This window comes from Dasypus novemcinctus, chromosome 1, assembly GCF_030445035.2.
Source record: "Dasypus novemcinctus isolate mDasNov1 chromosome 1, mDasNov1.1.hap2, whole genome shotgun sequence".
Classification (NCBI taxonomy): Eukaryota; Metazoa; Chordata; class Mammalia; order Cingulata; family Dasypodidae; genus Dasypus; species Dasypus novemcinctus.
In genome coordinates this window covers 166,663,532-166,674,357 of record NC_080673.1, presented here as the reverse complement: position 1 = coordinate 166,674,357, position 10,826 = coordinate 166,663,532, and the positions used below count along the sequence as shown (strand labels likewise).

Below are 10,826 nucleotides of genomic sequence, written 5' to 3'. Positions count from 1 at the left end.
CTACTTTTTATTTGAAAGCTTGAATTTTATCATTGACAACAAATCCTGTCAATTATTTTCCTTGAAGTGACAGACATACCTTGTTCAGTTTTTAGAAAATGTTTGCCACAAACCCTTGTCTGAATAAACATAACTTCTCAGTCATTATTTTAACTTGAAATGGTATTCCTTTAAAAAAGTTAGTTCAGGTGGCGGACTTGGCCCAGTGGTTAGGGCGTCCGTCTACCACATGGGAGGTAGCTGGTTCAAACCCCGGGCCTCCTTGACCCGTGTGGAGCTGGCCCATGCGCAGTGCTGAGGTGCACAAGGAGTGCCCTGCCACCCAGGGGTGTCCCCCGCGTAGGGGAGCCCCACGCGCAAGGAGTGTGCCCGTAAGGAGAGCCGTCCAGTGCGAAAGAAAGTGCAGCCTGCCCAGGAATGGTGCCGCACACACTTCCCATGCCACTGATGACAACAGAAGCGGACAAAGAAACAAGATGCAGCAAATAGACACAGAGAACAGACTCCCGGGGGGTGGAATTAAATAAATAAATAAATCTTTTTTTTAAAAAAAGTTAGTTCAGCTTGCAACTCAGCCAATTAATTGCTCAAGTACTGTAGCATGTGCTTTGGTATGCAGCAGAAGCGCTTTATGTATACTTTCTATTTTGTCATATAGAATATTAAAGAAGACATGAATTCAAAAGTTTAGATTTAATAAAATTTGTAACTTTGCTTCACCAAAGACATTCTAGGGAAGCGGCTCCCCCTACCACATGGAAGGTCCCAGGTTTTGTTCCCAGTGCCACCTAAAGACCACGAGCAAGACAGTGAGCTGACATGACTGGCTGGTGCAGCGAGCTGACACAAGATGATGCAACCAAGAGACACAGCAAGGAAACAATGAGAGACACAACAAACAGGGAGCAGAGATGGCTCAAGCAATTAGGCACTTCCCTCCCACATGGGAGGTCCCAGGTTTGGTTCCTGGTGCCTCCTAAAAAGAAGATGAGCAGACAATGAGGGGGGGAGAAATAAATAAATAAAAATAAGTAAATCTTAAAAAAAAATTCTAAAGCAGGGGTTCTTAACTTTGTTGTTCCACAGACCCCTTTGCCAGTCAGGTGAAAACCACAGACTCCTTACTAAGTCCACACTCTACTGTGTATTATTGAATAAATATATCACACCCGCACCAACACATACCCACAAGAATAATTTTTTTTTTAATTTAAATTCAAGCTCATTGACCCCTTGTTAAGAACCCCTGTTCTAAAGTGAAACCGACTTTTTTTTTTTTACAGAATGTGTGTGACATTGAAGAATTATTGCTGGGGTAGTAATTTTACATCACTTTTATGCACCATTGCTTTTGCACCATCAGTGCAAATGCCAACACAATGAAAAGGCAAATAATATCTTAGTATTATGATGATAAGAGTTTTGGTATGGCAGACTCCCTGAAAACATCTCAGGGACCACCAGCAGTCTGCAGAATACTTTGAGATTAATTCTACTCTCCTTCAGGAGAGAGGCAGGGCAGGGGCTTTTGTTTCTTGTTCACTGATACAGCCTCAGGAATTAGATCATGCCTTGCAGGTAATAGGCATTCAGTAAATATCTGTTCAATTAATTAATTAATTATCTAATGAAGTAATCCATGAGAATTAGATCATAGCAGCTAAAGAGCTTTTGACCTGTATTATTGGAAACTGATTTTTTAAAATTTATTTTATTAAATAGGTAAAATATACAACAAGGGATATTGTGAGAAGTCTTCCATCTTGCCCTTTCCAAAGTCCTTAAGTTTCTCCCTCAGAGATAACCACTAATGTCAGTGTCTTAAGTATCTTTCAATAATTATTTTATGGATTCCAAAATATTATATCACAAGAGTAGTCTTTACTCTTCAAACATATGGTGGCATACTTTGCACAATATAGATTGCATGCAGCTTTTTTAAAAAATAAAGTTTTTATTTTGGAATAATTTTACATTTACAGACAAGTTGCAAAGATATTACAGAGATTCTTTACCCAGTTTCCCCTAAGATTAAAATCTTACATACCTATGGTACCATATTAAAACTAAGAAATTAAGACTGGAACAATACTATTAACTAAATTATAGACTTTACTTATATTTCACTAGTTTTTCCATTAATGTCTTTTTGGTTCTAGAACCTAATCCAGGATAACACATTGCTTTTAGTGTGGTGCTTTTATCACTTAAAATATAGTTTAAAGATCTTCTTATGTCAGTTAATAGGCAGTTGCCTCATTCTTTGAAAGGACTGGATAATGAATCCATACAAGTGGAATTTCAGGGTCAATGATTACGTGTATTTAAAAATCATCAGGCCCTTCTCTCCCAGAGAAATCATCAGATTCTTCTAACCAGTCCTATGAATTGAGTTTTGCAGGGTTATTGAAGTTCCAACATTAGAATTGGGAACTGAAGGAGGCCGATAAAGGTAATTTAATATTTTTTTTTGCGCACTTGTAAAGGATTTTAAAAAAAAATTTCTGGCACACATAGACATAGTACTGATTTACCTTACACCAATTACTCATTTTACCAAGAGCCACATTATATATTTGGTTCCTCTTAGGACCACTAGGGGGCTCTGCTAGAAGGTTTTTATAATTTATGTTATTCCACCCCGGGAAACGATGTTACGGAAGGATGCTTTAGAATTCTGAACTCTTAGAATTTGAAAGAGATCATCTAATCCAGCTTTGCTTCCTCGTTTCGCAGATTAGGAAATAGGTTGGCCAAGAATTTATAGTCAGGCATGGGAAGAGCTGGAATCAAAAACCTCTTCTTGGTACCTGGAGCAGGAATTCAAGAATTTCCTTTTACCATATGCCTCCACTAAAGATTCACCTCTAGAGGCTATTTCTCCCTTTTGCTGGCACAATTTTAGTAACTTTTGCAAACGATGTATTTGCAATATTTCTGAATAGGATACTTTACTAATTGGTTAGCTGAAGTTTTCTAAACACTTTTTACTTATTCCATTATTACATTGGAAGTTTCTATTAAAAGTGCTTCTCAGCATCAAAACCGTATTTCTTTATAAGTCCCAGCAACCCTTTTCTAGTTGCCTTCCAAACTTTCTTTCCACTTGAAACATTTTCTCTTGTTTTTATTCAGTCTACCAGTGCTAGTGCTAGTGCAGGTCCTAGGCTTACGGAAGTAAATTCCTCTCCTGTCCTCCGGAGCTTCTATTTCTCCAATTTCCATTTACAATATATACTTGTTTTCAGCTCTCATAGTTTGGTCCCTGAACCAGCGGCATTAACATCTGGAGGCCTTTGAGAAATGTAAAATCTCAGGCTTACCGCACACTTTAGGGTTGGAGCCCATAGTTTTAGGTCCCATAATTCCGTATTAATTACCTAAATAGGTCAAAGATCGGCACTGGCGTCTAAACTCACCTCAAACCTCTCCATGGAGTACCTGTCTCAAACATGCCTGATGGACCCACCAATGACCAATACTTAATTCAATGACTTGTAGTATCTGGGATGATTGTAATAATAATGGCACTTTAATGATTTCAGAACAAAAACGGACGCAGTGGGTTTTCTGGAACAGTACCAACTGAAAATGGGCTGGACTGAGTTAATACACTAGGCACAGTAAGAATAGGTACAGTCAGCCTGTGGGTTTGGGGCTCTGCTCTGGCTGAGTCAGGGCGGCGCTCCAGGCCGAGTGTGGCCGCGTGGACACGGCTGGGTTGGCTTCGCACCTCTGGCCACCCGCCAGGGGCTGAAAGCTGCGATCGCACCACGCTGATTCGCAGCGCGGCGCAGGAAACGACCCGAGAGCCCGGGTCAGGGCAGGCCAGCGCGGAAGCCGCACCCTCCCTGTCCCAGACGCCCGAAGGGCGGAGCCACGCGGTCGCAGCTCTGGCTCAGAGGCTAGAGGCGCGGCGCACCGCGGTGCGGCGCGGGATCGCAGCAGAGACGTATAGGAGTCTACAACAGGAGCCACTACGCCGCCCGGTCGCGTCAGCGTCGTGCGCATGCGCGGAGCCGGCGCCATTTTGGTGGCCGGGCGCGGAGGTGATTCCACACTGAGGAGAGCGCGGCGGCCGGGGAGGCAGTGGCAGCATTCGTGTGCTCGGGTCTGAATCGCCAAAGGAGAAGGCAGCGGAGGAAGACGTGGCGTCGGTGGCGGTGGTCGTAGCGGTGGCGGAGGAGGCGGGTACGAATCAGCTGCGGGCGGAGACATGGCCAACATCGCGGTGCAGCGAATCAAGCGCGAGTTCAAGGAGGTGCTGAAGAGCGAGGAGGTCAGAAATGAACTCCCGGCCATCCCCCTTCTCAGCCCTGGGCGGGAGGGCCCTTTCTTCCGCGACCCCCATATCCCTGGTGGGTGGCCCTTCCCGCGGCCGCCCTTCTGCCGGTGGAGAAGCAGCAGCCTCCTTCTCCTTCCGCCGCCTTTCCCTCCCCTCCCCGGGCCCTGGAATGGTCTCGCCAGCGGGTGGTCTGGGGAAGAGCAAGGTTTGGGGGGCAGGGTGGAGAGGGGTGCACTTCTTGCCTTGGTGTGAGTCCTAAAAAGATCTCCGTGGCGGTGGCAGCAGCTGGAAGTGTGGCTCCGGGGTGGGGAGCGAGCAGGCCGAGCCTGCGAAAACCCGGGAAGTGGGTTGGGGGAAGGGGAAAGGTGGTAACTGGATCCGAGGAGGGCAGCGCTGCTCCCAGGCCGGCACCCTCGATTTAGGGTATTCTGAGTTATTGCCTGTCCTTAGGGGAAGGAGCGATGAGAGCTCCTGGGTATTGATGAAAGGAGAAAGGAAGACATTCGCAGTTACACCCTCTTACTTGGGTATTGGACGTGAAGCGGAGACATGATGGTACAGTATCTCATTTGAGGGAAAAGATAAGGGTATTTTCACGAGAAGGAAAATTCCAAATTAAATCATTTAATTTCCACTTAGTCCAATTCCTCGCCTCTTTCTGATAGACATTTAAAGCTTTCTGACTGGAAAAGGCGGGTTGTTTGATATAGTAAAAGCATTTAATATTTTAGCTAAGAAAATATAGTGGATCTTTTTACTGGCCTCAATAAAAGGAAAAGAAAAAAGAAAATATAGTCAAGAGTATGAGCAGTTTATTTCAAAATTTTATTTACGAGTCACAAATCAGAGAGTCTCTCCTAAGACAATGCCTCTGTGACTGTTAATGTTGTACCATGAAACTTCATTATGATGTCCCTCGTAGTTAACTTGAATCTTACTTTTGAAAAATAGCTCTATTAAAAATATTGATATTTCACCAGATTAATACGTTGTTACAGCTCCTTATTGAGTAGAAGGTTTATCCCAACATCTATCTGAAGTGATTTTAAAAAATAACCAAAAAAATCCACATTTGTCTCAAGCTGTTCTTGAGTCCTGTTGAATTCTAAAAATATTAGTGCTGGCCCCAATTATTTACATATGAGATAGAAAACGTTATAGTAATATGACTCAAAACTATGTCAATATCAGTATAGTTCTTCATACCCAAATCAGCAAGAATTGCCAGATTGTTTTCCCCTCTTGGATTTAACAAAGATAGATTAAAAAGTAATAATGACAATTATTTTTCTAGATGTCAGCTACTATTATTGCTATCATTGAACATATCGTTGCTATTTTTTCCTTATGTTGGTACTTTGATAATGTTAATGATATCTGAAATCAGGTATTCTAAATAAGTGATGAGTAACTGACAAGTCAGATAACACGATTGATTTGTGCCACTGAATCTAAACATAGAGAAAATAATTATTTAAAATTATTTGAAAATGGCAGTGCTAGTTGACTTATTGAATGTAGATAGTTATAAGTAAGATCTGTTTTACAGAGCATGTATATGAACTCTGACCTCTGTATTCAAGTGCCAAAACTCTGAATGGAAGGATGACTTTGTATTTTTGTGGCATAGTGCAGAAAAAGAGTATTAGATATCTGTTGATACAGGGAAGCAGTGATTCTGACTTTTATTTTTATTTAATCAGATAAATTTAGGAAAATTGACAAATATTCCTAATGTATGATTGCAGCTATTATTGTCAACTGCCTAAAACATTTTCTATAGTAAGGAACAAACCTGAAACTTTTAATAGATTTCTAATGCAATGTTTTCTGTTACTTAAAAGTGATGAGGTTTACTACTCTGGTAATTCATATTGGTTGGTCTCTTAACCTTATGTGAGGAGTTTTCACTATGGTAGTCTTAGTACGTAGCACTAAGTAGTTAGTAATTAGTTGAGGATTACCAGAAATTCTTGATTGCTCTAGTAATACATATGTTTAAAATAATACTGCTCTTTTTATGTAAGGGATGATGAAGCCTTACTTCAAATAAATGTCAGAATGTTTCAGAGGAAGAAAACAGGAAATACGAATAGGCAGACAAGTTATTTTTCAGGAACAGTACCTTTATAAATTTGAAAGGAAACTTCTAGGAAGTAAGTTCCCAAGAACACTTAGGAAAGGGTCAGATGGATGATTTAATCTTGGAATGAATATAACCAATAAATAGTTTTATTTTCATCAGTATTTTATTTTTTGTCAGTATTTTAGCAGTCCCAGTTTTATGAATGAATTGTATTTATGTTGCTTATTATTAACTCACTGAAGTACTTGTATACAGTCCGTGTGTTTCCTTTGTTTGTTTTTTAATTGTCCTTTTAAAGACAACTGATGTTGTAAAGATAACTGATGTTTCCTGAATTCTGGTCATAAGAGGCTATAAATGACCATTTTAGAGAGTGTTGTTACTTAAAATATAACCTCTAAGATAATGTAAAAAGCAAGGTGCAGAACTGTGTGCGAGGCTGCTATTTGTGTTAGAAGGGGGTAAATAAATATTTGCCTGTACAGGTGAAAGATTCATGGCAAATTAATAACATTGTGTGCTTCTGTGAAGAGGAATTGGGTGTCTGGGATAGAGAGATATAACTCCCTTTTGAATTCTGAGTCATGCAAATATCTTATTTGGCCAAAATAAAATAATAACTAAAAGCAATATTCTCTTATTATTGTTAAAATAATAAGAAAAAGGCCCCTTTTTCTTTAAGACTAAGTCTGTCTTTTATAGACAAATACTTATTTTGAAATCTTAGTGTGAATTTGTAGATAATGTCTACAAGTTTCTGGGAGTGGAAAATTGATTTAAGGGTAACTTTGTAGTAAATTTGAGTTATTTTATGAGTTAAATAAGTGGTTATTGATTGTGAGGATATAATAAAGCCATAATCTGTATTTTATTTATAGGTTGTGTTATTTACCAATTATTGTTGCTGTTAACAACTAACTGCCACTTCATTTATACATTACTGCTAATTCTTGAGAACAGGTCTCTAAATTAGAGTTTCTATTTCTTAGACAAGAAAACTGAGATTCATAGAATCTCAAACTATTTGTCTACAAACGGAGATAGTATTGGGATTTAGATCCAGGTCTGTGTTTACTGCATCACACTGTCATTACTTGCTAGGATAAGCATGCTTTTATTTCTTTAAAAATAATTGAACCTGATTTGTATTACTTGCTTAAAGGATTTAAATACAAACCTAATATAGTTAGTTGAAACTCATTACAATGAGATTGATTTACTTGCATTTCAATATGCAAAATATTTTTAAATTTGAAAATTAGTGAAATAAAATGCACTTAAATCAATTTATATACACTTGCTTGTTCTTATTTTATACTACCTGTAGTTCTAACATATTGCACTTTGATCTCATTTTCTGGGACTCTCATAGGGAATGTAAGGGTCTACAGTATTAACAGATGGGTTTCATGGAAACTACCATTGTTATCAAAGCTTGCTTGAAGCATTTAATTGCATTTTTGTATTATTTTAAATTTTGTAAATTTAATGTATTCCATCTAGATTATTCCATATAGAAGTAGTTATAAATCTTCAGAAGTCTCTTGATTTTCTGTAGACCATGGTTTTTTAACCTTGGCAGTATTGTAATATTGGGCGAATAATTAATTCTTTGTTTTGTGCCTCTCCTGTGCATTGTAGGATGTTTACAGCATCCCTAGCCTGTACACGAGTTGCCATCAGCACTGCCCAACATCCCTCTCCTTCCCCAAGCCACAGCCTTCCCCAAGCCACTTGTGATAACCAAAAATGTCTCCAGATATTACCAAATGTCGAAGACTTGCTGTAGACAAAACTCTTTTAGAATAACATTTAAAACTGCCATGTAAGATGTGTAGTATAATTTATCTAAAGGATGAATGGACAATAAAGGTACAAAAAAATATCTCTTTGAATATTGTTTTAATTTTCAGAACTTTTAACAGGTTATTTTAAAGTTAATAATTTCCTTTTTTGAATGTTTATCCTTTTGATTTAAACAAAAAATGAAATTCTCTGCCAAAAAAGTAATGTAGTCCATCTTGGAACAGTTTTTCTTAAGAGCAGAAAGTGTTTTTTTCGTTAAAGTTATTTACATTACAGATCTGTGGTACTTATTTAAATAGTACCTTATTGTGTTCTGTGTGTGAACTGGACAAGAAAGCTTATAGAATGGGTAAAAAAAAATCAACCTGCGTACTCACACAGTTAGGGGTACATTTCTTGTTTTAATTTATTTATTAGAAAGGCTTTGAGATTGCCCATCTGCCGTAGACTTAGATGCATCTGGTTTTCCACCAGTATGCCACACCTCTGTAAAGAGTATATACTTTTATTTTCCTGATAAACACAGTATCACCAGTTATTGATCATATTGATTAGGGTCCCAGAAGACTTCCACCTCGTTGGAGAGGGAAAGCCGACAAAAGATTGATAAAGCAGCATGGTGCCCAGGTATACTACATGCTAGGTGTGAAGAGAATAAATGCTGTAGGAGTTCTGAGGGTACACATTTGGAAGGAGTTCTTGAGCTAGGTTCTGAAGGAAAGTTGAGACTGACCTTAAGTTCAGGAGATAGTTCCATAGGAATTACAGGAATACTGTGATTTATAAGTGGATTTCCTCAGTAGGTGAAGAGATTATTGATAAAATTAAGCAAGAAATACACTTCATATTTTTTTAAAGTAAAAATATATATAATAAGATGATTTTCAGTCACTTACCTGACTACACAGATTAGTTTTTTTTTTAAGACTTTATTTTTTTCCTCCCTCTCCCCTGTTTTTGCTGTCAGTGTCTGCTGTGTGATCATCTGTATCTGTTTCTCTTCATCTTCTCTTTTCATCTTTCTCCTCTAGGATTCACTGGGATTCAATCCTGGGGACCTCTGATGGGGAGAGAGGTTCCCTGTCAATTGTACCACCTCAGTTCGTGGTCTCTGCTGAGCTTCACCTTGACTCTCCCCTTCGTCTCTTTTGTTGCATCCTCATCTTGCTGTGTGACTCACTTGCACGGGCACTGGTTTGCCACATGGGCATTCAGCTCACCACACAGACACTTGGCTCGTCACGCGGGTACTTGTGTGGGCACTGGCTCACCATGCAGGCACTCACACAGGCACTTGGATTGCCTCGTGGGCGCTTGGCTCACCACGCAGGCACTCAGGCACTTGGCTCACCATGTGGGCACGTGGCTTGCCACATAGGTACTGGCTCACAGCACAGGGACATTTTCCCTCAGGGATTGAACCCGGGTCCTCCCATATGGTAGGTGAAGGCCTTATCACTTGAGCCATACCTGCTTCCCACAGATTAGTTTTTGGCTTTTTTTTTTTTTTTAAGGAGGTAGCAGGGATTGAACCTGGGACCTCGTACATGGGAAACAGGTGCTCAACCACTTGAGCTACATCCACTCCGTTCTTTTTTTTTTTTTAAAGATTTGTTTTTTTATGTATTTCTCTCCCCTCTTCCCCGCCCCCCCCCCCGCCAGTTATCTGCTCTCTGTGTCTGCCCGAATTCTTGTCAGCGTCACCAGGAATCTGTGTCTCTTTTTGTTGCGTCATCTTGCGTCAGCTCTCCGTGTGTGCAGCCCCACTTCTGGGTGGGCTGCACTTTTGTCATGAAGGGTGGCTCTCCTTGCGGGGCTGCTCTCCTTGCAGGGCTGCACTCCTTATGTGTGGGGCTCCCCTACGCGGGGGACACACCTGTATGACACGGCACTCCTTGCATGCATCAGCACTGCGCATGGGCCAGCTTCACCACACTGGGTTTGAACCTTGGACCTCCCATGTAGTAGGTGGATATTCTATCCATTGAGGTAAATCCGCTTCCCTCTTTTATTTTTAATATGGGTGTTTAGGGCTATAAATTTCCCTCTCAAGACTGCCTTTGCTGTATCCCGTAAGTTTTGATAAAGTGTTCTTCTTTTCATTTGTCTCAGCGTATTTACTGATTTCACTTGCAATTTTTCTTCTTAAACCCACTGATTAATTATGAGTTTGTTGTTAAGCCTCCACACATTTGTGAGTTTAACTCTTTCTTGTCTATTATTGATTTCCAGTTTCCATTATGATCTAAGAAGGTGCTTTGTATAATTTCAATTTTTTATATTTATTGAGAGCTGCATTGTGACCTAACATACAGTCTGTCCTGGAGAAAGATAAATGGGCACTTGAGAAAAATGTATAATCTGCTGAGTTTGGATGCACGGTACTGTATATGTCTTTTAGGTCTAGCTTGTTTATCATATTGTTCATGTTCTCTGTTTCCTTGTTGATCTTCTGTCTAGTTCTATCTAATGATGTGAGTGGTGTGTTGAAGTCTTCAATGATTATTGTAGAGATGTCTGTTGCTCCCTTAAGTTTTGCCAGAGTTTGCCTCATGTATTTTGTAGCACACTAGTTAGGTGCGTAGATATTTATGACTGTTAATTCTTCCTGGTGGATTGTTTCTTTCATTAATTTATAGTGGCCTTATG

At 39.8% G+C, this 10,826-nt stretch overlaps 1 protein-coding gene across 1 annotated transcript in view; it reads left to right on the top strand.

Annotated features, from left to right (window-relative positions):
• The first annotated feature begins 2,393 nt into the window (after window positions 1-2,393).
• The window catches only part of UBE2K (ubiquitin conjugating enzyme E2 K), a 69,597-nt gene continuing 61,164 nt past the window's right edge, over window positions 2,394-10,826 (top strand). The window contains exon 1 of the mRNA XM_004475464.5: window positions 2,394-4,279. Within this exon, the coding sequence (XP_004475521.1) occupies window positions 4,217-4,279 (63 nt within the window). The 5' untranslated portion in view covers window positions 2,394-4,216. The remainder of the gene's footprint in view (window positions 4,280-10,826) is intronic.